Below are 26,176 nucleotides of genomic sequence, written 5' to 3' on the forward strand. Positions count from 1 at the left end.
TCTGCTGTGCTGTTGTTATTTGAAAATGGGATTCCTGTATGAGGTGAAGAAATGCTGACCTGGTAGAAGATTTCAAGGCCATCATTCTACATTGACCCAACATTCAAAATAGTTTCCAATCTTCGTAAAATTCATACGCCACAGGTGTATAAAACCAAGCACCTAGGCATGCAGACTTCTACAAACATTTGTGAAAGAATGGGAGCTCAATGAATTCCAGCTTGGTACCATGATAGGTTGACCATCTGTGCAACAAGTCCAATCATGAAATGTCTTAACCTACTAAATATTCCAAACTCAACTGTGAGTGGTAGAAGCAAATGGGAATGACGGCAACAGCCAAGAAGTGGTAGGCCTTATAAAATCACACGACGAGGTTGTAGCATAAGCTGAGGCAAATAACAGATCAAGAACAGAGCGCTTCAAGGACCGAGTTTCCATGGCTGAGCAGCTGCGTCCAGTGCAATGCAACGCGTCAGACACAGTGGTTTAAAGCAGGGGTTCTTAACCTTCTTTTGACCTCGGGCCCCAACTTTTCCACTACAAAGTGCCCCGGGGCCCATTCAGATATTAACTGTATTGAATACATTATTGCTTTTGGTTTGATTTATATTTAATAACTAAATCAAATCGACTTCATTTTAACAGCTAAAACTCATCTTTTCTCTTCATCTGCATTTTTGATCTGAAAGTAGAAACAACTATAACGAGGAGAAATGGAATTTTATAGGTGACAGATTGTTCTTCTGACCAATAAGCTGGAGTCAGAACCTGTGATTTATCCTCCCTGACTATTGAGTGATTTTATATGCTGATGTTATTTTCCTGTTTTGAGTCAAACTAAATTTCTCTATAGGAACTCTGTGTTAAAGGCTCAATGCACCAAATTGAGTTTTGATAAGAGTTCTTTTCTCATGCGAGGAAAGACACAAACTGCTCAGAGGGATTAAAGTTAAATGAGCTCATAGCACTACGTTGGCTTTATCAGCCCTGCACAGAACAGATCGGTCTTAGACTCTTTGATTCTCTTAAATAAGTAGAATCTGAAACTGAAGGTTTTAGATTAAATCTGATTCCTAAATTAAGAAGTAAATCTTAAAGAATAACCTAGGTTTGTAATTTGGAACAAAGTTGGGTTAACTAAAACTATCTTGAACTGTGGAGGGTTAGCTGCAAACCTTGAACTGGTCTAGTACCTTTTATATCTGCCTTACTGTGACATAAGTGCTGCAAAAGGGTTTTATCTCCTCTCTCTGTCTATCTCTCAGTCTCTCTCTCTAAAATATTCATTTTACTTTATTTTCTCTATATATGATGTAGGTTTGAATTTTCCCTGCTAAATTGTAATGGTCTGGGAGTCTCCTACGTTCGACCTGCCTGTATGTATGTTTGTTTATGTTTTGTTTTGGCTTCTTCCTTTAAGTGTGTGGGTGTATGTGTGTGTGTATTCTAGCGTGCCAGTTTATGGGCGCCATCAGGCCGGAAGGTGTTTCCCGTGTTGAAGCCGCCACACCTGTCTGCCGTCTAGATTGGCCACTACTTAACTGTTTGACTGAGCTTCAGTCAACGCTGGATTGTTGAGTTACCAAGTAAGTGAAGTCCCAGCTCTGAGTGGAAATAGTCTGTACGTGTGTTTCTCTGAGTTCACCGCTCTGATCTCTGTACCTTGTCTTGTGTGTCACAGGAGCGAAGTGTTTGTAAATGTCGAGTGTTGGAGTTTTTTCCTGTCACACCTGGACCACCAGCACAGTCCTGCAGGATTGGAAAGTCCTGCATTTGGGCCCCGTTCTCACCACACACCTTAACATAAATAATAAACACTTTGATTGAGAAACAGCATTTTGTGTTTACTTTTTTTTTTTATATTTGTCTAATATTCAAATTTGTTTAATGATCTGAAACACTTTTTCACATCAATGTATTCACGTAGAAGTTCTGTTAAAAAACTATGAACAGAATCATTTCAACAATGTGAACCAAGCTGTCACTGCAACTGTACTAATGCCCAGTTTGCAGCAACAGACATGATGCCTCATACTACAAAACAACCCCGAGAGATGCGGTTAAATGCCGTCTTCAATTCCAAAAAAGCCACACACATATCAACCAGTTGGGCAAACTTGTCAACACTGTTCTTCAGAGGATAAAGTGCTGGTCCTTTGTTACACCACAAGACTTCAACACAATGTTGGAGACGTGTGCCACCCAGGAAACACAAGAGCCTTAAGGCCATTTCCAGAACTTTTTAAAATTTAATTGTAATTCTAAGAATCATTTGGCACATGGTGTTTTGGAAATGTAATTAATGATCAAATGGTAACTACAACAACAACAGCAATAATAATAACAGTAAAAATAATAATAATGGTGGTACTAAGACTGATGATAGTTACTATTGATGATTACTAATAGTATTAAGAGTTTCACTTTCTCCACCTTGAGGTAAACTTGTTTATTTGCAAAGAGAAGTAGAGGCATGGCAGTATATGGATGATTCAGATTCACTAACAAACACAAAAACTAAATTTGTACAGGTTTTCTGTATTTTTGTGTGTGCATTTGTTTGTTTTTTACACGAGATAAGAATGTTTCCAAACACATACTGAGTGAGGCCCAATGTTTTTCATATGAAAATTGTATCTACTTAGTCCTGCCTGTATGTTCCTTACATTGCTACACTGATGTGAATGCACAATTTTAAGGGTTTAACCAGCCAAAAGGAAACGGTCATGGTTGCAGGGAAATCAGATGTCAAGAGGGAATGTGCCACTCCACCTTGGAAGATGAGGGACAATTCAAACTTTTTATATTTTGTGTTTATTGGTTCTTGGAACATTCAGAGAATATCCTGACCACATTATTGAAGTTTACAGATACAGTTACAGTACATCTGTATGTGCACAGCTGTGGTCCAGTGGAGCCTCAGCAAGGATGAATACTGTCAGAAACTGAGGTTAGACATGAACCACCTCATGTTGTGTAACTTATACGGACTATACAGTACATAAAATAAAAATTCACATGTTTTATGTAACTAAAATGTTTAATTATGTGAGTTAAAGAAAATAAGAACCCCTAACACCTAATGAAATGTTTCTTATATTTTTTTAATGACCACATTTTGTCATATTTATATATTTATTCATTTTCACGTTTTCATATTGAGATTTACGTTCACATCTATTACCAAATGTTTCTTGTCTCATAAATCTTAATATTTGTATTGTTAAAAATTCTCTGGTTCTGGTTCCAGTCTAGTCTATAAACTTTAATTTACACCAATTTAAACTTTTCGATTGCTCATTGGATAATGAAAATATACAACCGAAACCCTATCCACCCAACAATAAATTTAGCTTATTGCTCTTTTTTTAAATACACAGTCAGTATAGGCTGTTGCTATTGTTTAGCCTAATTGTGGGTTCAAGATGTTTAAGTACGCCCAAATGCAACAGAAAAGTTTGATATGAAAAAAAAAAAAAAACACATGAAGGAAAAACGAAACGGATATGGGACACTTTTATTTTATTATATTTCCTGTTAGTTTGGAAACCGGCGACAGGGGACGTACCATAATACAAATAACCTCGGTGATCATATCTATGGTATAAACTTTTTGTATGAAATATATTTCAATTACTGATAATCTTTCGTCACACAACATATAGTTCACACAAAATTAATATCAAAAAGGTTCTAAAACTTAATCCTCTGCGCGACCATGATTTGAAATAAATATAATGTTGACATAGTGACACCCCTCACGGCAGAGTTGGTCTCGCCCGAGTTCCCTGGGCATCAAACGCACATGTTTTCACGTCGGGTGTGTTGTGTTAAGGATTGTTCCAGCGTTAACAGCATTTCTGAAATATCTGTTTGTTGTCACGCTTCTGTTCGCTCTCCAGAGACTACATTTACAAACAGTGAAGCACCGCAGTCAATGAGAAATACTTTCAAATCAGCGTCTGTCGAAAACACTAGAGCCGAGGAGGCTGACTCGTGGCTGCATGCTGCCGCTGACTTCACCAGACTAGAGGTATGAATGCTGTCAGCACACATTATATGTGTGTGTTTGTGTAGCCTTTCGTGACGCTTCTTTATTTCGGATACGCATGACTTCGTGTTGGTATTAGCATGAGTGATCGTTGCAGCGAGTTTGCCGGTAGCAGCGCTGGGCTAGCTTCTCGTTCCTTGTTGTTAACAGCCCCATGTGAACAGTGTGCTGCTCATTCGGCTAACAACAGTATCAATTAATCTAATCAAAAGGACACAAAGAGGCGAGACAATTCAGGGAGTAGTGAGTCAGCTTGTGCATTGAATAGGTCTCGCTTTTAGGCAAGAAAAGTTAGAAAAACCCGAGTTAGCCGGCGGCTGCTGACCAGTGCCACGTAGCTGGCCGGCTAATGGGAGGAGAGCCGCGAGCAAGTTGTTCACAACCGCTGCAGGAGGCTGCATCATGAAACCAACAAGATGGACTGCCAGTGGGAGAAGCACTACCCTATAGACCTCTTTAATCCGAGTAAAAGTACTGATACGGCGGAGTACAATTCTCTTTTACATGCAATAGCCTCCGGTATTCGAGGGATTACCCTCCCAGGGGGCCAAAAGTTAGAGACCACCTGTGTTGTGTTGCGCCCTGCTGACTTCATGCTTGGATTACTGAACAGGGAGGAGCTCCGGGAATTTGAAAGTGTAATATAATATAAGTTTTAGCATCAAAACATGCATACACTTGATGATCCGATACTGTGTGCAAAGCAGACAAACTTGGACTCCTCAGTTATTATAAGTGGTGATTTTAAGAAAGCAAACCTCATCCTGAAAGTGCCTAAACACAGCTAGTTTGTTACATGCTCGTCCAGATCCCTATTACACTACAGTAGACAGTGCTAATCACATGGTCCCTGTGACATAACTGGTAACATTTCTTAACAGAATGTCAATCCAAAGACCCAAAGTGATTATAAAATTTTGCAAACTGCCCAAAAAGAGAGGCAGCATAACTGCACACATGTATAATCAAAGGTACAAAAAACAAAAGATGTCAGTGGACCACAATGAAACACATACCGACTACAGAGACACAAGGTGGCTCCTTTCCTCTTTCTATGTAGGGAGCCAGTTATGTACTTAAGCTACTTCCTGTATTTACTGGCCTTATCTTTTCCCATCAGGCTTTGAGACTTGAGGAACGACACCATGAGCTCCAAGGTGTGTAAGAACTGTGGCAGTTCGGATATTGATGTCGACCATGCACGCGGCGATGCGGTATGCATGGGCTGCGGCTCTGTGCTGGAGGACAACATCATTGTGTCTGAAGTGGAGTTTGTGGAGACGGGAGGTGGAGGGTCGCTGGCTGTTGGACAGTTTGTCTCTGCAGAAGGTGAGAAAGACAGGACATTTGCTGCCTGTTGCTCTGCTGTCTCTCTAGATCTACTGTGGATTTCTTTCCTGTGTGGGTTTGAGCTGAACCAATACATGAAGGACAGACTAGTGGACTCACTGACTGGACAGTTTGCATGCAAATAGGGTTTTCTATTGTGTACATGTGTACTCGAATTATATATCCACTGTACATAAGTCAAAATGTGTGCAAATAATTCCCGAGAGCTGAAAGCTCAGCCTTCTCACTACTATAAGCTTTGTTTACCAGGGTCAGCTAATCAGAAAGAACTGCACTCTTAAAGGGCCTCAAGGTGCTTTTATATTGTAAGGTAAAGAGGCTACAATAATCAAGAGAAACCCCCAACAATCAGATGACCCTGTATGAGCAAACACTTGGCTGCAATGGGGAAACAAAATCTCCCTTTTAACTGGAAGAAATGTATGATAGAGCCAGGCTCAGGGAGGGGCAGCCATCTGCCAAGACTGTTGGGGTTGAGGGGAAGGAGATGGGACAAAAGACACAGACATGTAAAGTAAATGCAAGCTCAAAAAGAAAAAGTGCCCAGAGTCATCATTTGCTTACAGATTGGGCGCAAAGATTAGACACCTCCTCACATGCTGTACACATGTCTGAAAGTTGTGATCGGTTCAACCAGACAGTGATTTAGAGCTCCAAGGCACCAACAGCACACACATGCTCACGATGTTCAGTTCAGTTACTCGATTTAACAAAGCTAAAGCAGGGCGCAGCCTAGTCAGCACTCACCTTTCACCCGAACTTTACTGTGCACCTGTTGTCAATAAAAGGTAAATAAACAATTCTCTTATAAATGAGTGAAAAACTGGAACTTCTCTGTCATTTCATGGAATATTAGCAATAAAAATGTAATTACTTCAGGTATGTATTGCCTCCGTTGGTTAAAAAAACAACAACTGTAAAATGTGACAGCTGCAGTGATGGAGAGAAATTTGAGACTTAACTGCATCTGTTTTGCAAAGTTGTATAGAGGGCTGGACTGGAAGCTTTGGTGCGCTGGTTCTCGTCCCAAGATGCTTAGTTAACACCACTATAAGAGTTGTTTAGACGAATTACACTCAGTTCTCATAAAAGAGTTTTAGCTTTAGAAACCAAAACCATTTTTTCTAAATGGGGAAGCATGGGGGGTCCAGGGGGGAAAACCTCCCGAATGAGCATAGGAAAGTTGCATAGAAACAGGCTGTGGCTGACTTTTGTGCGTCTTTATTGTGGTTGCCATGGGCCTGTGGGATACCCAGGTGCTCGTCGCTGTCCTGTATATTTGCAAATCTGCCTCCCGCTAGCTACCAGGAGGCAGAATTGCCTGATTTGGCTAAAAAGAAACATGCTAACATTTATAATGGAACAATGTCAGACCAAAATGCACTCTAAAAGCTCTAATCTGCAGCATTGTCACTTTGGACTAAAGAGTAACAAAGAGGGTGCAATTAGTGCCAAATGAAATCTCTGTTCTAAATGCTGCTTGTGGCTGAAGGTGATCATGTGGATCAAAATGCTCCACTGCTGGTATAAATAAAATACTGATGGCTTTGGGTTTGTGTCTAATGATTTTACTGTTTACACAGTCTGACTACAAGAAAACTGGACAAATTCAACTGCTGACATCAAAGAAGCATAGACTGCATAAAAAAGATGGACTTTGCTACCAAGGTCTGAAAAGTGGCATCAGAACCTACATTCTTTTTCATGGCCAGTAGATGGCGATCTCTGTGGTTTCCACAAGAGATTTGGTCAAATGAAAGTGTGAGAAAGAGCCTTCCTGTTCACTCTCACTCTGTATGTCCTCAGTAAACTTTCCCAATGACCTTATGGTCTTAATTGCTGGGTTTGTGTCTTATTTAATACAATGTGATGTTTAATTTGTAAAATATGGTTACACTGGAGTAAAATAAGCTATAACGGAGTGTTTACTTTTGGTTGGGGGGACAAGCTGTTTGTGAGTGTCGAGGTGTGGGACCTGATTGACCTGAGGCGCTGACCAGAGGGCAGCGGGTCAAACAGGTGGCGGGCGGGTGCAGAGGGTCACCTGTGATGGCCCTGGTTATAGGAGGATCTGGCGATGGCTTCTTAAGTGTAAAGAAATGAAACTGTAGGATTTACTTTTTGTTTTAAAGCTGCAGCAGCGAGCTAAAAATGGACTGCAAAAGCTGTTTTGATTATAGATGATTGTGGTTTTCTGCCGTTATGTGTGACTGTGAAACATGGAAGCTTTCTGCTTTATTTTTTCATGTTAGTTAATCAAATGTCTGAGTAAACTCTGTGCTTGGTGGGACATTGTATACGTTTTTAAATATCAAACAATGAAGATGATAATGCTAAGACAGGAAATTTGGCAAAGTTCTTGTTTCTAAATAACTAAATAAAGAAAAAAGAAGAGAAACCCACTTTTTGAGTGTTTTGCTGAAAATCTGTTTCTGTGCATCTTCTGTCCTTCAGATGGAGCCAGACATCCATCCTTTGGTGACGGGCACTTCTCAGGGATGGGCAAGGCATCCCGAGCTCAGACGCTGCAGAGAGGTGAGTGGCCATTAGATGGCACCACACTCCACCTTAAAAGCCTACGGGAGTTTAAGGTGCATGGTGTAACCTCAAGTCAAAAGCAGTTGCGATGCTGTGTGAAATATAAATAAAAACATAATGGTTTGTTTGCAGATCTCATAAACACACATTTAATTTTACAATAGAACACAGAAAACTGAGACTTTACTACTTAACAACAAAAAGCTGAAAACGTAGGCACTCCAAAGAAAGAGCTGGAGCATTGTGCGCTGGCAACAAATCAGTAACATGACTGGACATAAAAATAGCATCTTACAGAGACAGAGGACCTCCACATTCACACATTTACAAATAGTAGAGCAATTTCAGAATAATGTTCCTTAGTGTAAAATTGTCATGTCTCATAATATCATACAAAGACTGAGAGATGCTGGAGAAATCTGTGTATTAGATGGATTGGATGTTGTGTGCTTGTGGGACTGCTTTAATAACACGCATAATTCTCTCATGCAAATCAGCGGATTGTCTCAAGAACTCAAACACAAATCCCCGTGCCAACCATGAATGCAGATTGAAGTTCTGTCATGCAGTGAAGAGGCCACATGTGCACACGCTGCCTTCTCTGGGCCAAAGTTCACGACTGAGGAAAATGGAAGCTGAATTGAAATCAGCCCTCAGTTCAAAAGCCTGCATCTGTGATAGTACGGAGGCGCTTCAAATAGTTGTTGAAACATCTGTATGCTCTATTGTTTATGAAATATAGGTTTGAGATTTGCAAGTCAATGCATTCTGTTTGTATTTACATTGCACGTGGTATTGCTGCATACTGCAAACTTTGTTTTCTTCATTTGCTTCTTTAGTGTCGGGATCACCCTTCAACACGTGATCCGAGGTTGCGTTTTTGTGTGTTCATGCAAAATGCAGCTTGGGCAATAAATGAAGGAGGAGACGACTTTAGGTCTTTTGCACGGGCATCAATAATTCATTTAATCTTATTTCATGTCGAGCGTAAACTTCTCCTCTGAAAGCAGCTCCGTTGCAACACGTTGGTGTCTTTGACTTCACTCTAGTGATTAAAGTCTTTATATTTTCAGAGGAGGTTTACTTTGAATCATTTTATGCTGTTTGCTCAAAGCCCTCCTCTCGGAAGTGCAGCTTTGAGCAAACAGCAGCAGCTTGCTTTCGATTTACTTTACAGTATGAAACTATTATATTGTTTGTTCATTACACCCAGCACTCAGCAGGGTTATGTACCAGGAGAGTTCACAAGAACACTGTAAACCCCAAAAGACAGTCCCAATAAGCAGTGTGTGTGGTCAAGCTTTTTACGTGATAAAGCTTTAAGTTTGTAAAAGTTGTGAACAATAATAAACTGTCATTTAGAACAAGTCTCTTATGGAGTTTTTGCCTTTTAAGGGAAAACTGTGAGGCTCTGTTTGCAGACTCCAGTGTGGGTTTTTATCAATCACTTGTATCCATCTGTGATATGTCGTACCACATCGTGTGACTCAACCTCAGCTTGTCATTTAGACCAGCACATGCATGCTCATGTGATTGTGTGTTGTCAGGCTTGGTGTAAGTGACGGTTATTTCTGTACGGAAGCTGCTTTTATTTAGTTGAAAATCCTCATCTATCCAATATGAGGTTGTGGGAGGGGGCTGGAGCTATCCCAGCTAATGTTGGGTTAGAAGTGTTTTAAAAGGTCATTTTACATAAAAATGTATTGAGGCAGATAAAGTTTTAACAGCAAGAAACTTCAAGCAGAAGCAGGCTCAGGGAGGGGCTGCCATCAGCTGTGGGTGAGGGGAAGCCTGACTCTTCAGCTGCTAAATTTGCTAGTATTTTAAAGGCGTTTTTTCACTTGTAGTTCGTTTATTCTGGTCCGAATCAGTTGGTGAGTTTGTAAACTTGTAGCTTTTGTTTTGTAGCTTGGTTTTTTTTCACACAGAGAAAAATCCAATTAAACCAAACGGCATCACTACAAACCACGTGAGGATGTTCAGTCCCCTTATTGGCCAGATGTGTCGGGGTGGAAGAAAGAACCACAGCTGGGATTAAAAAGACTAAACACTGTGAAAGCACCCCAACTTCTAGTTTTTGTGTGTGCTTACTGTTTTGGTGTTATGCCTTTTTTGGTTGTACCCAGCAAGATTTTTGTTTTAGTGTTTTCTGTGAAAACAGCTGAGTGTTGTGGTGAAAACACCACTGAGAGAGCAGCGATGGTGAGCCAAAACAGTCTTAACAGTGAATTTAAAGTCACCATCATGTGCTGTAAAGCTTTGAGGAGCTGCACATTTTCTGTCACTTAACCAAGTGACGTAAAAGCTCACCTTTCTGAAAGCAGAGTGTTTCTAGTACATTTGAGCATGCTCTCTTCATCCGAGGTGGTGTGAGAGTTGTTCCAAATGGGAATATCAGTATTCACTTTGACTCCAGTGTCCTCCCAGAATGTTTTTTTTTTTTTTCTTTTTCCTCTTTTGGATTTTCTTTGTGTGTAGGATAAGCTGCTGTCAGCTGATATTATCAACCTGTCATGCTCTAAATTGAAGTGCTGGGGGCCCCTGTGGGAACCTTGAGGGGTCTTGGTGGGTGTCCCTGGAGCTCTTGCTGACACGTGACTTTAGTCTAAAAACGCATCAGCAACTTGCAGACACAGACGAGCAACCGCTTGGCTGCTGGCAGCCGGACAGAGAGCCCAGACGTCGACTGCCAGCAGCTGGTTACCGCAGCGACGACCGTCTGCTCAGCTGATGATGTTTAATGCGACAGAGCCACGGAGTCACAGGGCTGTCAGACTGCAGCAGGCGCTGAGTAACGGCAGTGTGCGCATGGATGCAGGGGATTAGCAGGGAGCGATAGGAGGGTGTGGATTGAGGAATACTGCTGTTAAATGCAGCGTGTGTGTTTTGTAACTGGGTGAGGATGGAGGCTTGTATGTAGGATGTTTCTACCATGCTGTTTGTGTATGTGTGTGGGGCTTTATTCTGCTGTCACATGGAGTCTGAAGGATGGTTTGAACATTTAGGAAAGGATAAGCTTGCAGCTTATACATGCTCATCAGCAAGGAGATACAGTGTGGATATAACTGGGAACAACATAAGAGTATAAAAACACCTCGCTCTGTTGTCAAACAACTTGGGTTTACATTAAATATCCTGACGCTACGGAGGGCAGCCTCGTCCATGTTTTTACACTGAACATCATCATGTGGTGGAGAGGAAGCAGGAGCTGCCCGGTCCCCAGCTGAGGTCAAGATTAGTTTTCATACATAAAGCCTTGATTATTGAGTGACCTCACTGTGCGAGTCCACTGAGGTCCGCTCGGTATGAATCACGTTCATTTGATCATCACAGTGAGTGCGAGAGTGCATGTCAAAATAGTGCCTGCCCTCATGTTGGTGACCGTGCAGACCATGTGGTCCACAGTGAAGTATAATCAAGGCTTTAACTAATGATGTTTATATAATAATAAACCCTTTGCATGGAAGTCGTGCACATTCATTCATGAACAGGCAGATAGCCGAAGATGCCACGTTGCTTGCGTATGAGATTGTTGGATTAAAAGCAGTTAAATGTAGGAAAAAGTACTTGAATGGTTGAATGTTGTGAGTATAAACATGTTTAAAGCACCAGTGTGTGCTATATAAGAGCCAGTTCATTTACCATGAAAAGATATCCTAGAATTTCACTCACCTCCACGTATAAACTTTGTTGATAGAGCAAGCCATAATAGCCGTAATATCAGTTATTTTAAGTAAAATAATAAGTCCAAGTTTAATTTGAGTCATGAAGGGGATGATTTTTAATGTATGACATTTGATGTCCTTAGTTCCCAGTGAAGTTTTTAATTTTACTGCAACTATTTATATTATTTATGTATTTAAAGTAAAACAAATCATACATGCCAGGATCAATTTTGGGAGATTCAAACCAAACTCCTTGATTGCCTCCTGTTGAAATCTCCAACAGTGGGTTAAATTATTCCACAGGATGCTAAACAGTGTTTAGTCAGCCTCTCAGACCTCCATATTTCACACCATGTAGTAAATGAATGTGATGTTTATTCTTAAGATACTCGAGGCTCTTTAAATACTGGTGTTGTATTTTAAATTAACCTTGTTAATGAAAACTATTGATTTATTTTCCTATTCACAATTCAGTTCTAATGCTAATATTAATCATTATATTGATATGAGACAAACATAAAAACACCATGGCCCAGACCTCCCTCTCCTCAGCCACCTCCTCTGGGTTATTCAGGGGAACACACAGCATCTGTTGTCAATGAATATGTGGTACAACTACTCAGTGGGCTTTCTTGCTTGTGCGGTTGTTGGTGTGTGGACCAGAGAAGTATACAAAGAGCTGAAGAGCTGTTTTTCATTGTGTACTTTTTAGTCTTTTTTGGGGGAGGGGTGGGGGGTTCTCTTGGTCCCGGAGAACTCCCCTCTCGCTCGCTTACCTATTTCAGTTCCCTTGTCAACCAATCAGGTTTGACTGATGCACAGCATCCTCCACATCCATAACATACATTTGAGGTATTGGAGGAATGCATACGAGCGTGTTTGCAGTGGTAGGCTGTCCAAAGGGAAATGCATACGCACACAAATGCAGTTGCTGGCCTATAAGGGAGCAGCAAAAATTAGCATTTGGAGGGCAACAGGATTTATGACCTGTACTGCAGCTGACCACCAGGGGATGGTCGAGACGTTCTGGCTTCTTTTTTGCGGAGCTGTCATGCTGTCCATCTTTTTATACAGCGACTGTGCTTCCAACTTTTTTTCACAGGTTTATATGCTGAAATAATGGAAAATGACTTAAAAAGAAACAAGTGAGGGACGGTGTTGTCCTCGTGTATTGGTTATTAGTAATGCCAGTAGATCAAGTTTTTGTCTTTAGTCTGTATGCTACGCTAACCATGCTTCAGTTCTACTATGCAGGGTTGAGAGTAACATTGATCTTCTTAAATATTTCCTAGTAGCTGAGCACTGGTTTTGTGTGTGGGATGCTGTGTTGTGTTGGTGGCTTGTGTTTGCCAGTAGCAGTGAGCTGGTGATGGTGTATACACGTGTGGGCAGATTTATGGGCGTCTGTGGCTGTTTGAGTCTGCAGGCGTCTCTGAGAGAGAAACAACTCTTCTTCTTTCTTTCTCTTCCTCCTACTTTCTTCTGGAAAGGCTCCCCAGTGGCCGTCTGCGCCTTCGCTGTCTCCCCACCGACTGAATCATGTCTGGCAGCGGAGACCCCACCTCCTCCTGTATTTGTGTTGGGCAATAATGTATCACCAGCCCCTCGTGTATTGGTCCACAGTGTGCCGCAGTGTAGGCGTGATGACTGGAATGTAGATTTAAAGACCGCTTCAGGCGAAAATTTTAGTGTGAAAACACGCTTGAGCTCAACATGAAGTTATGATGTAGCAATACAATGCTGTACAAAGTCTTGAGCCATCCTTCATTTCTTTGTATTTTGCCAAGAAAATGAGAAATGGGTACAGTGATTTGTTGAAACATTTAGAAAAGCATGGAAATACATTATATAGGAAAGCTCAATAGTTATAGGGTTTATAAGATAATACTAAGGATTAATGGTTTAAGAAATATGATATTGGTCAATTATCTATATATGTTTGATTTTAAGTTATTTAGAGTCCTTTATATTATAAGGTGAAGACCCTGCCATAATATAGAGAAACTGAAAACCCCAACAATCAGATGACCCCCTGTTAGCAGCACTTGATGACAGTGGGAAGGAAGAACACCCTTTTAACAGGAAGAAACCTCCGGCAGAACTAGGCTCTGGGAGGGGCGGGGCCATCTGCTGTGACTGTTAGGGAAGGAAGACGGGACAAAGACATAGTGTGGACATTAGTTGGGATGATCACCTTTATTCTTCAGCACATTCTGAGCTCTCTACAGCAGCTTGATATTTTTCTGAGTAGTCTTCAGCTGTCAGGCTTCTTGAAGGAATTCAGAGCTCTTCTTTGGATGTTGGCTGCCTTTTGTTTTGTTCGCTGTCAAGATGTTCCCACACTGCGGAGGCTGATAGTGATAGTGTTCCAAATGTGTGTTTTTCTATGTAAATACTCTTTTACTGTGTTGCAAGTGTGTTTGGGTTTGTTTTCATGTTTTGGCTTCAGCACACCAAGTTGGCTTTTATGCGAATATTCTTTATTTCCAGTTTCAGTCACACCTCGTCACTTTTTTCCACTAGTTAGCTTGTAGTTACTGAGTGGTGCCTTCCATGCAAACTACATGTGGCGGCGCTAATCTGCTAGCAACAAAAAGCAATCACAAGAAGGTTTTTGGTGCAGCACCCTCTTTGGAACCAATTTCCTCCAATGACAGCCAGTAACCACTGACCAGCATGTGTGGGAATACATTTTCCTTGTGCAACTGGTAGTTGTATCACTTCACAACTCTCGAGCAATGTGAGGATGGTGTCACGTGAGAAACCTCCATACAGCCAATCAACAGGAGAAAAACTAGCAAAAAAAGAGATTTAGAAAACTAGAAAAGGACGATTGGATGGATCAGATCCCTTGTTGTTATATTCTTGAACCTTTCGTGTCTGATTGTAACAACGATGCAGGCCAGTTCTAAAAAAGTCAATCTGCCATTAATGAACTCGTCATTCATTCAGACTGTCTGTACTTCAGCATCGCACGTCCAGTCACATTTTCTGCCTTCTTCTTTCTTTACTGCAAACACCGTGTTTGGTTTAATACGGCTGTCAGTGAGACACTGAAAGATTTAACTGGCCTATATCTCCTCCACTTTGTTGAGCGGTGTACATGTTCGTCTTTGCTGTCCTTATCTTACCTCTTTAGAAAGAAAAACAGACTGGAGTGCATTTATAGCTCCCTGGATGGTTCCATCAGATGTATGTGTAAATGCCACTCTCCTTCAGGGTGTCCCAGTTTGTGTCAGTGTGAATGTTATAAGGTGGTGTTTATTTTTTTATTTAGAGCCTCCGATTACGGAGTGTTTGGGGGTTTGAGCTGAAGAGTGAGGTAAAGGCCAGTAATCTAACTTTAACCTGTGAGGAAGAGCTCTAATTAAAGCTGCATCCTGAGACTCTGTCCTACTTATCTGTGACGCAAACTTGGTTTGAGAGGATGGCAGCGAACATTTTCGCAAAGGATGCAACAACTTCAGTGCCTTATTCTTCCCTTTTTTAAAACCTTGTATTGGGGGGCAGCCCCCATTTTAAAAATATTTTGGTTCCAAGCTGTTTATCACAGGGATTGTGGGATTTTGAGGACACTCGGGCCTAATGTTAGCTAATAACAAGCTACTGTTGTTGCTTTTCAGGTGTCCAGAGACTGGAGGATTGCATGTCTGATCTGCTGATGATAAGTGATTGCGACAATATCAGGAATAAATAAACATGTTTATGCATGTTTTCAGGTGTAAACATAATGTTGTACTGTGGACATTTATCTGCTTTCTGTGCAGAGTTTTTGTTTCCTGTTCTCATGCTGTCCTCTATAGCCCAGCATGAGCAGAGGTCTCTTTTTTTCCTCTTGCACTTTCCCATTGTAGTGTACATTTCAGTGTTTTTTTTCTGTAATGCAACCGTTCTCTGACATGTATCCCCGTGTGTGTGTGTGTGTGTGTGTGTGTATGGTCGGGGGGCAGGTTCATTCCACTGCAGGGCAACCTGCCACTGTATGTGGTGAATAAAATTTGAACTTGAACTTGTGTTACAGCCCTGACAAGTTCAGGAGGTGAGGCTTTAGGTCAGGAGGAAGAGGTGCAACTGAGAGAGGAGAGAAAACGGCAAATGTTAAATTGTCACAGTTTGAAAGAGCGATTTGTGACTGTGATTTGTTTCTAACCACATATGTAACATGTTTTATGTATGTCGGGGCAACATGGTGACTTTCACAAACTGGTGCTCACTCCTATGTATTTTTAATCGATTATTTCGAAGTTCATGAGAATGTGTGAATTTGTCTTCCAACAAATTGATGTGTAATTGCACTAATCACTATATATTTTTGAGTACTTTTTTCACTGTTAAATAACTTAAGCTAACTATCCTATAACTCTACTGTTACCTTTAATTAGATGTAAAATGAACCATCATAGTCGGAGAAGCTGTTTTACCTGTTTTGGCTGTCTGTCCACTTATGTCCACTAATTACTTACTGTGGCGTTAATCATCCATTCCTGTATGTGAACACAGTTAACTGTGACTCAGCGCTCAGCGGTTGGTCTAACCTTTCTCCTCATACTTGCCCTCTATCTGTGAATAAACAGGGCTCTCCACATCTGTGCAAACACAGCTTTAGAGAGCAGCTACCTACACCCGATTATCTATTCTGTGGACAACAATTGGTATCTTAACAATAGGATGGTGCTTTGGTGATGTAGTAAAAGACTTCCTCCCACCCCGGCTGTCGCATTTATCTTGTAGAAAACTTTGTCCTGACAGTAACGTTACAGTTCTCTCCATGTCGTAAAGTAAACATTTAAACATCATTTAATTATGTAAAATAAGAAACTTGGTGATCAAAATTTGACCCTTTTTCCCGCCACAGTTCTATAACACTGTGATGAAATGAAACAAACGTCTCTGTCAGGCCTCTAAGCAGAGTTGTTGCAGCTACATGTGAGCGTCTTAATCCAGGAGCTCACAGAGAGACAAACATACTGCATTTATTGCATATGAATTGTAGGAGGATTAGTCAAATAATAGGAGAAGACGTATAACCCAGGATTATTCATTCTACTGGATTTACTAAGGCCACAACAATCAATTTTGTGCATAAAATTCTCTGCTGCCAAACTAGCACGTACAGTTTTATTAGAGCTGGTGACGCAAGAGATCAAGACCACAAACACTCATCCAGACGTGGTTTAGGCTGACGGCGATGGGGTATGCGTATGTCTGACGAGCTCGTGTTGACATAGGCTGGAGCAGTACGATGAGACACGATGAGCCGAGTCTCTCACATTCCCAGACACCCAACTCAGTTTAGTAGGTTACACACATCTGGTTGCGTGCATGAGAATGTTTGACATGTGGAGCTTATCTGAGGTCACGAACTCACAGAAATGCATTGCAGCACTGTAATTATAAAGTCTCTCTGGAGCCTCCACCTGTGGCTACACCTGTACTGGTCCGTGCACTGAGCTGTGGAAAATGTGTTTTTTCTGTTATTTGCGTGTAAAGATGTGGTTATGCAGGTCTTTGTGTGCCCATTTACATTTGCACACGTGTGTATAATGAAATCAGTCTGCCTCTCTACAGGTGTGTGTGCCCCGACATGCTTGTAGACGATGCTGGGCATAAAGTGATGCTTGTGTAATTACCACCATACTGATGTAGCAAACTGCTAACAGAATGCTTTTTTTATTGCTCTGAATATGGACTGTTGTTTTACTGTCTGATGGGTTGTTTAGTTTTCCTATAGGAGGTAATTCAATTCAATTTAATTTTACTTATATAGCACCAAATCATAACAGTCATCTCAAGATGCTTTAAACTTAAAAAACGCTACAATAATAGAGAGAATCAGATGATCCCCTTTGAGCAAGAACTTGGCGACAGTAGGATTAAAACAGGAAGAAACCTTCATCAGAGCCAGGCTCAGGTCAGCCATCTGCCCCGAGCGCTTGGGGCTGATGTGAGGAAGACTGAACAAACGACACCTTGTACTACTGGGGGAGGCTGTTCCCTAAAGGATTATTATTGCCATGTAGGGTTCTGCTTGGATTTATCATATACGGTATAGTGGATGGATCTAGCGTCTGTGACGTCACCCATTGATTTGCAAAGTCCTGTTATGGAGCCTTGAGCTGAGCATTTTTGCTCTTGCCATGTTTTTTAAAAAAAAAAAATTTTTATATCCTGGATGTCCTTAAAACGCTTGTCGCAAAGGTCGTCCATATGGACAGCTGCAAATTTAGGTCGAGTTTGAAAGAGTTGATTTTGGAGCTTCTTTCTTGGCCGGCACTTTCAGTCCATGGAATTTCTGAGTTTTTCCTGAACATTATAAACAACTTCCTCTAATCTGAGGCTGGCAGTTTGGGTTCATCCAGACGTTGGCAAAGTGGTGACACATCTGAGTAACTTCCACTTATATACAGTTGTTTAAACTGATCTAGGAATCTGAAGTTGTTTAGAAATGGCTCGAGAGATCTTTGTGTAAATCTACAGTTCGCTTTCTTAGATCTTGATTGAGTTCCTTGGACTTTCTCATTGTTCCCTGCATTGGTCCAGTGAATGCTGTCAAATGTGATTCATTCTGGTGAAGATAAACTACCAGTTGTTTTCAATTACAATCACAATTATGATCAAAAGGTAACACAAAGTTAACACTGAGCCTCATTAAGATAAGAAACCGTAGAACCTTGAACACCGCTTAAAATATTTAAGTGAATGTATGTACAGTATATATTTAAAGGCATCAAAGATGTATGCCGTGCAATTATTCCATCCTGGTAAAATAAAAGTCCAGAGAAATCGTGAAAAGCCCAAATGACCATGGAATTCAGGCCCATGTTGAGTTGCTAGAGAAAGTTGATGACAATTGCTGAGCTTAAGCAACTGTGGGCAAAATAACTCCTGGTGATGCACAGTGGGTAAATTCTGAATTAAACTTTTCTAGTTGTTGAGGCAAGTGACTGAAGGGGTTATGGGCTCAGTGTATCACTGATTGACATATTCCAGCATGGTATATTCATTAGAGAGGTACTGAGGCAATAGGAGCTTGGTATGACCATCAGCCACAGAATGATGCATGACAGATGAATAGCTTTCTGTGTGTACGCCACTTTAGAATGACCAAAATTTAAAAAAATGAACATAATGTTCTGTTAAATATGATTAAATGAGTGAGTGAGCCTTTAAAATCATCAGGAATGGAGCCGATGGACTTTTTGCCCATAGTCTCCTGTAAAAGAATGGAAGGTTTGGGCACCATTGTTGTCTTTACTTTTTAGATCTGGGAGTTATATCCGGCTTTAAACTTTAAACTGGGTCTGATTGGTATACTTTATTGTTTTTGACTGAATGGATGCTGGAGCGTATTACTGTTTTTGGATGATGCCCTTAATTGTAACAACTTTCTGAATTTTTATTTTTTCAGAAGACACCAAAGCGATTTTTGCTGTCATAATAAACCTAAAATGAGGCGAGTATGGAGGGCATGTTTTTCTTTGGATGTGATGATTTGCTTCTTAAACACATCCACAGAAAAGAAACTAACTCTCCACGTGTCCATCTTTCACTTACATTTCAACTAAATCTTCTTGGATAGTCATAGATGATATGTGTCAGATTTCTTTGGAAAAAATCACTTGGACTTCCATGAAATTCTCCCTGTAAATTTATTGAATCACATGTCGTCATCAAGTCAAAGCTTCCAATATGCAAGAATTATTTTCCATGACAGCTTCTGGGCGCACTCATGCAGGCAGGAGACAAACCTTGCAGTCACACGCTGAGCTCTCCCCTGAAACTTGTTTTTCTTCTTTTCTGTATCGATCCTAAAAGTCTGCAGGTTGCAGAACTCTTGTACTTTTCTTTGTTTCTGTGAGCCGATGTCTGTCTGTTTGTGTCCCCAGCGAAACAGCACATCAGCATCGTGGGGAACCAGCTACAGATGAACCAGCACCATATGGACACAGCTTTGAACTTCTACAAGATGGCACTCATCAAACACCTGACCCGTGGCCGCAAAGCCTCCCACGTCATCGCCGCCTGCATCTACATGGTCTGCCGAACCGAGGGAACGCCGCGTATCCTTTCTGCTCAGAATAATAAAATAAAATGTCCAGCATAGGTTGCTTTTACATATCCTGCTCGACTGCATTATTTCACTTGTCTAAATAATGTATTCATGGAGCATTTACAAAGAAAATACATCTGGATATAAGAGCAAAATAATGATTAAGTATCAGCAAATTGAAGGTCTTTGCCTGTGTTTATATGAAAGTCACCCTCTGAACGGCCTACCATGGCGATGCTGTGCTTCATCCTGTTTTATGGATGAAGCTTGCCTTCACAGCTCTGTCCCTTCTTAGAAGAAACACACAAAACATATTTTTCTGCATGCCTCTTACTGCTTGTGTTACGTGTCCGCGGTGCCATATATCTGGCATCTTGTAAGCGATTGTCTCATGGCAAACAGATATGTGTCCCTCTTTCGCAACAGAAAATAGTTCTCGGTCTCACCACTCAATACACCATCTGCCTTAAACATCAGCTTTGTAGTTTTGTTTGCTAGCTGACTTTCTAGGCTGTAAGTGTGTCTGTCTGATGTGTAGGGTCAAGGGATGCAAATTAGCATGACTCCGAGAGCCAAAATTGAGAGATTAATGGGAACTACATCAGGCTGAGTTGAACTAGAATGATAAATTTGAAGTGTGTCAAGCTGGCAAGTTAGCCATCTGCCTGTGTGTGTTGGTTTAAATGAATGTAATGAAGAATGCTCTCTGAGGGGAAGCCTGATCAAAGAAGTTTCCTCCATAACCGAGCTGCTTTTCCTGCATGCACCAGGGAACCCTTTCCTTTCAATCACGCTCCTCCTGCAGCGGTTGAGCAGATGTTCAGTATTAGCTGAGACAAAGTTGCAAGTTAAATTTGCAAACCCGCCTTTTATACCGATGGAGGGTGGCACAATAAAGCCAGCAGGTTGCTTTTGATGTGAGCCTGCGGAGGCCGGGCCGCCTGTCACCGCCTTTCTAAATGTTTCATACAGCGCTAACGGCAGCTTATTGAAGTCGAGAGTGATGTGTCATCATCGGGATAATGGGACTTTTTGGTTCATCCTTTTTTCATAAGCACAGAAGCTCTTTATTTATTTTTTTTCTGCTCTCAGTGTGGGTTCACTCCTGACTCAGTCACCTCCGAGGGTGATTGCGTTATGTAACTGCTGCACAGAACGGCCGGGATAGGTTTGCCTAATGAAAAGAGGCGAGCAGGGTGTAATGCATTCCTGCTGCATTGTTTGCTGGGCTTTTGTGTTTGTGTGTGTGCGCGCGTGTTGGCGCAGGCCTGTCTGTTTGTGCATGTTTTGAAGAGTGTCACTGGGGTAAAAATAGCTCCGCTCACTTCCTTTTCCACAGCTGGGTGATTCTGTAATGTTGTCGCAGGGGAGGATGAGGACAAAGACGGAAGGAGAAGGAGAGTGGAGTAAAAAAGGGAAACATCCGTCAAACCTGGGGTTTAATTTACGAGGAGCGGCCACACTGTTGGGATCATTCATCCATTTTCAGACGCTCACCGATCGTTCATGTGTTGTGAATTTTCTGTTTGTCTTTCTGATCTTCCTTCAATACATTCTTTCTATTTTCAGTTTTCCTGCTGTCTCATAATTCAGTAGTTTCCCATAAACCTCTTGTTTATGTTATGCTTCTTCTTCACTGTGGCGAATCATCTGCCTCCATCTCATCCTATGCTTAGCATCCTGTTGTGCTCTCAGTATATCCATGACCCTTCTCTGTCTTCTACTTTTCCTCCCGCCTGTAAGATCCATCTTTGACATCTTTTGTCCAGTTATATCCACTGTCCCTCCTCTGCATGTGTCCAATCCATCTTGACCATGGATCTTTAGCCTTGTCTCTTGGTTCTGTATGATGTCACTGAGAGGGGACGTGCCTAACAGAGCGATCTGCGAGTAGAAGAAAGCTACTTTAAGGGAGGTTGGCATTAAAATGGCTTGCTTCTGACGGTGGATGAACTGGAGTCTTGCACTAAGGACCAGGTTTTTACTGAAATAAAACAAAAACAAGGTTTTAAATGATAAAATTATACAGAATTTATTTAAGCCTTTTACCATCATTAACTTCTTTCACTGCAGCTGAATACAGTCTCTTCTTACATGTTGATGGACCTCTGAGTGTGTCCTTCTGAGAGTGGCCACACTCAGAAAGTAGGGCAATTACTCTGCAGCCACAGCCGCCTCCTGGCTGCATCACACCGCCTCTCTGATCTCGCTCCAGAAACTTTGGGTCTTTTTACCTCTTTTAAGGCAGTCTGTCCTCAAAACTGCTCGGACTGTTATTTTTGGAAATGGTACCTGGTGTGATCATTTTTTTGCCAGATAATTACAGTTAGAGACACACAAACGGGCGGTCATTTCCATAAAGCGTCTGGTGTGAAACAACAACAACAGCCTTTACCTGTTTTATTCTGCACAGCAGTCTACTCAGTTCTTTTGGTTTTGCAGGGCATCTCATGTCCAAACCACGCGCATTAATCTGTTGCTCCTCCACTCTCTTGGTGTTTCAGGCTTTCAGCAGGTTTTTGTAGCTGAGATTTGTTCCCATTCAGCCACAGGGGCAATAATGGGGTCCAACACTGATGTTGGCTGATGAGGTCTGACTCACAGCTTGTGCTCCAGTTCATCCCAAAGGTGCTGATGGATTGAGGTCAGGGCAAAGTGGGAAAACCTTTTCTTTATGGACCTGTCTTTAAGCTTTGGTGTCGTTGTTGAGTTTAAAAATAACACTGAATTGATCGGCCAGGGTTTATGTCCCCCACCCCAACCCAAGGTATCTCAACTTCTCAATTTCATAGTTAAACATCAGGTCTGAGGGCTGCAAATTTAGAGGCAAAATGCATTAAGAAGAATTATTGACCAGCATTAACAGGAATGGCTGCTGCAATCAAATGCTGTTTAATATAAGTACGGACTTGTGACTGATGTGAAATATTATAAGAGCCACTAAGATGTGTAACGGGGGGAGGAGGGGGGGAGATCAGAGGATTAAATATCCTCTGATCTCTCCTGCTGTTGTATAAGATCTAAGTAGCCCCCTCACCCCACGGTCCAGATGTGTTGAAGGGCCTGCTGCTCTTTATTTTCCTGATTAATGGAATCATCTGCACTTTCCAGACGGGATGTGCTGGGATTATCTTTTTGCATTTCATCTGCACTGCTGCTAATTCCATTGTGCGGTCTTTTTCAGAGGAGCTCTGCTAATCCACATAGGCAGCCTGGAGACAGGTGCACCTGTCGCCATAGAGACCAGTGTGTTCAAGCTGGTCGGGCACTGGGAGGACAAGCTATCCAGACCCTGGTCAGGCATGTTGTGTCTTTTTGTTAGGCCTATTGGGCGATCGTGGCTCAAGAGTTGGCAGTTTGTCTTGTAATCAGAAGGTTGCCGGTTCGAGCCCCGGCTTGGACAGTCTCGGTCGTTGACACTTCACTTACCGCCTACTGGTGTTGGCCAGAGGGGCCGATGGCGCGATATGGCAGCCTCGCCTCTGTCAGTCTGCCCCAGGGCAGCTGTGGCTACACCTGTAGCTGCCTCCACCAGTGTGTGTATGAATGAATAGTGAAATTGTAAAAGTGCTTTAAGGGTCTCGAAAAGCGCTATATAAATGCAATCCCTTATTATTGTTGTTGAAGAGTCGCCTGGTTAAAAGTGACACTTGGGTGTCATTTGATTTGTGTTCACTGAATTTTAATTTGGTCGTTAAGGTTATGCTGGTGCCCTCTGAGCATGTGCGAAGTCATACAATCAGGAAATCTACCTGCGCTTAGTTTCGTGGGTGGGTGGGGGGGGATCTATAAAACTGTCTTTATATTCATAGTACAGTGCAAAACTCTTGAACCACCCATCATTTCTTTACATTTCAGGAGGATGGGGACTAGGTGTAGTTAAAAAGCTCAAAAATACACATTTATAAGACAAAAATAGAGTTTCTGTAATTCAGACGAGCTTGAAAATCATGAAAATGGTTCTTCGGGCTTCCTAGAGGGTGCTGGCTACCTTTTTATTTGTTCTGTTAAAATGATTCCACACTGCCACAGTGATGTTGGGCTCTGGGTCTGGTGAGTTTTGCTGTGTTATTTTGTTCTATCCAGGTTGGCTTTCACTGCATTAGCACTGGTTTGGGATCATTGTCATCCTGAACAACAAAGTTGTCATTCAGATGCTATTAAATGGTAGCTGATGGATCTCTTCTGCATTAATAATTACAGAAGAAGCTCCAGCACCAGACTGAAATATAGACCCAAACCATGACAGAGCTTCTACCGTGTTTTACAGATGGCTGTAGCCTGCTGATGGCTGTCCTGTCTCTTTCCTTCATGTATATTGAAGTTAATTTGAAGCAAAACATCTCATTTTTGTTCATCACAAATTGGACATTTTTGCCACAGATTTTCATTCCAGTTCTTGTGTAATTTTGATTGCTTCATTTCTTTCTTTACGAATTACTTTGACAGCCATCCTTTTACTGAGACCCTTTCTGATGAGGCTTCAGCAAACGGTAGATGACTCAGCTGAAAGGCCAAATGCATCTGTCAGGATATGACATGATTTCAAATACTGTTTATCTGCCCTAAAGAGATTTTTAGGACTGCAGAAAATACTAACACTGTTGGTGTTTACCAAAGAAACAGTAACAAAGTGTCATTTAACCTCAGCTCTTTGCTAAATATGCTGTTATATGTAGATAAAACTCTGGCTCATCCACTGAGTACATAACTTTTTGTTTGTTTGTTTGTTTGTTTTATGCTTGAATGACTCAGAGGTCAATCTTTTAAGTTGCTTAACAAACATTTTGAAATGTAATGTACAAGGACTTGAGTGAAAATGAGTGGGAAAAACAGCCAACGTCAAAAGTAAAGACCTTCAGAGAACCTGGAGAACTGTTGTTCAAGGTCACCTAAAAACGATGACAGCCTGGCTCTTCTTCTGTTTGACTGTTTGGAAAAATACAAATCATGACCTGAACATTTAGTGTCCTTGACCTGGTTTTTCTCAGACATGCTCTTGGACCTCAGTGATATTGTGCAGGTAAGTTTTACTATGTCTATATTGGATGATTGATTTATTTGTTTTTGGGTTTTTTTTTTTTCATATTATCAGTGAATTCTTTGGTCTTTAGAACAAAATAGGGTAAAAATGTCCACATCAGTTCGATTTAAACTCTGAGTTGATTAGACTGTTTATATTAGACCATATTTCTTGTATTCTTTCATGAAATCTGCTGTAAATCCCTATTAAAAACTGTTAGAATGAAATAACTTGGATGAAAATGTCTTTCTCACTTTGATGCGTCTTAAGGCCCAACCCTGTTCAAGCAAACCAATTAAACACACTACCTTCTACCACTCCTCCCATAGTGCAGGTCTCCCTAGCTGCTCCTGCACTCACGCTTTCCCTCGTGTGATTAAATCTTTCTCGTCTGCACGTGTATAAATTTAGTAAGCCCTCCATTTGTCTGCGTATTTAATTCACAGTGAGTCAGGGGTGTGGTGTTGGTGAGGATGGGACATTTCTCACACTCACAGCTGGTCGGGGGCTTTTATTTTTATACACCCAGCTGTCCTGGAGGAGCCGTCCACCCCTCCCCCACCACCAGCACCACCCTGGCATTTGGGGGTTGGGAATGGATTTGTATTGGATTTTAGGTGGGTGGGGTTGTGGGGTTATTAATGCTGAGAAATGTGGCTGTAGCTGCTGCTGCTGGGGCGGTGGGGTGTGTTCTACTCTACCAATCACTTTTTATGGATCCACACCCAGACCACTTGGTCTTCCTAGCATTGTTTGGATGAATGGTCAGCTTTGTCTGTCTCAGGCTGTTTTCTCAAAGCTGCTTAAACGGAGAGACTCCATTGCTGAGGGTCGGATCGATACCAGCTGCCTTTGTATCCAGCTGACGTTATGGCAGTTTAGCATGTTGGTCATTAATTGAGTGGTTCAGATGTTTCTTTCATGTGAGAGCTATATCTTTGCACACATGCAGAGTTTTGTGCAACAGGTGCTTTGGGTGGTGACCTCCGCACTATTTGGATGCTTCGTCAGTCTTTGGGGGAGTGTCACCACACCAGATGTTTGCCAGTTGGTGGTAACATGAAATTGAATCATTCCTGATCCCAGTGAGTGTTGTTCTTCAAGAACAAATGCATTTGAGTTGCTAGTCTGGCTTTTGGCCCTCAGGGCTACAGGGACGCAGACAAAGATGATCCTTTGAGTGCTTTTTAGGATGCTGTGGGTTGTCATATATTTATTGTCTTATAGACCAATCAGGCAGAACATTCTGTACACTTGCGTAATATTACGTTGGCCCACATTTTGCTGCCAAAACAGTCCTGAACCATCAAGGCATGGACTCCACCGGACCCCTGAAGGTGCGAGCCTCACATGTCCAGGGTCACTACTGTTCCTTCCTTGGATCGCTTATTGATAGATACTGACCTCTGCAGACTGGGAACCCCCAGCTGCAGTTTTTGAGATGCTCTGACCCAGCCGCCGGGCCATCACAATTTGGTCCTCGTCAAACTCGCTTA

At 41.7% G+C, this 26,176-nt stretch overlaps 1 protein-coding gene across 2 annotated transcripts in view; it reads left to right on the plus strand.

Annotated features, from left to right (window-relative positions):
• The first annotated feature begins 3,781 nt into the window (after positions 1 to 3,781).
• The window catches only part of LOC102302709 (transcription factor IIIB 90 kDa subunit), a 124,267-nt gene continuing 101,872 nt past the window's right edge, over positions 3,782 to 26,176 (plus strand). For both annotated transcript variants that reach the window (XM_014340700.2, XM_042212863.1), the window contains exons 1-5: positions 3,782 to 4,036; positions 5,175 to 5,383; positions 7,859 to 7,939; positions 19,494 to 19,667; positions 24,649 to 24,680. In XM_014340700.2, coding sequence (XP_014196186.1) covers positions 5,200 to 5,383; positions 7,859 to 7,939; positions 19,494 to 19,667; positions 24,649 to 24,680 — 471 coding nt within the window. In that variant the 5' untranslated portion in view covers positions 3,782 to 4,036; positions 5,175 to 5,199. The remainder of the gene's footprint in view (positions 4,037 to 5,174; positions 5,384 to 7,858; positions 7,940 to 19,493; positions 19,668 to 24,648; positions 24,681 to 26,176) is intronic.

This window comes from Haplochromis burtoni, unplaced genomic scaffold (genome assembly GCF_018398535.1).
Source record: "Haplochromis burtoni strain Fernald_Lab_line unplaced genomic scaffold, NCSU_Asbu1 Contig_396, whole genome shotgun sequence".
Taxonomy (NCBI): domain Eukaryota; kingdom Metazoa; phylum Chordata; class Actinopteri; order Cichliformes; family Cichlidae; genus Haplochromis; species Haplochromis burtoni.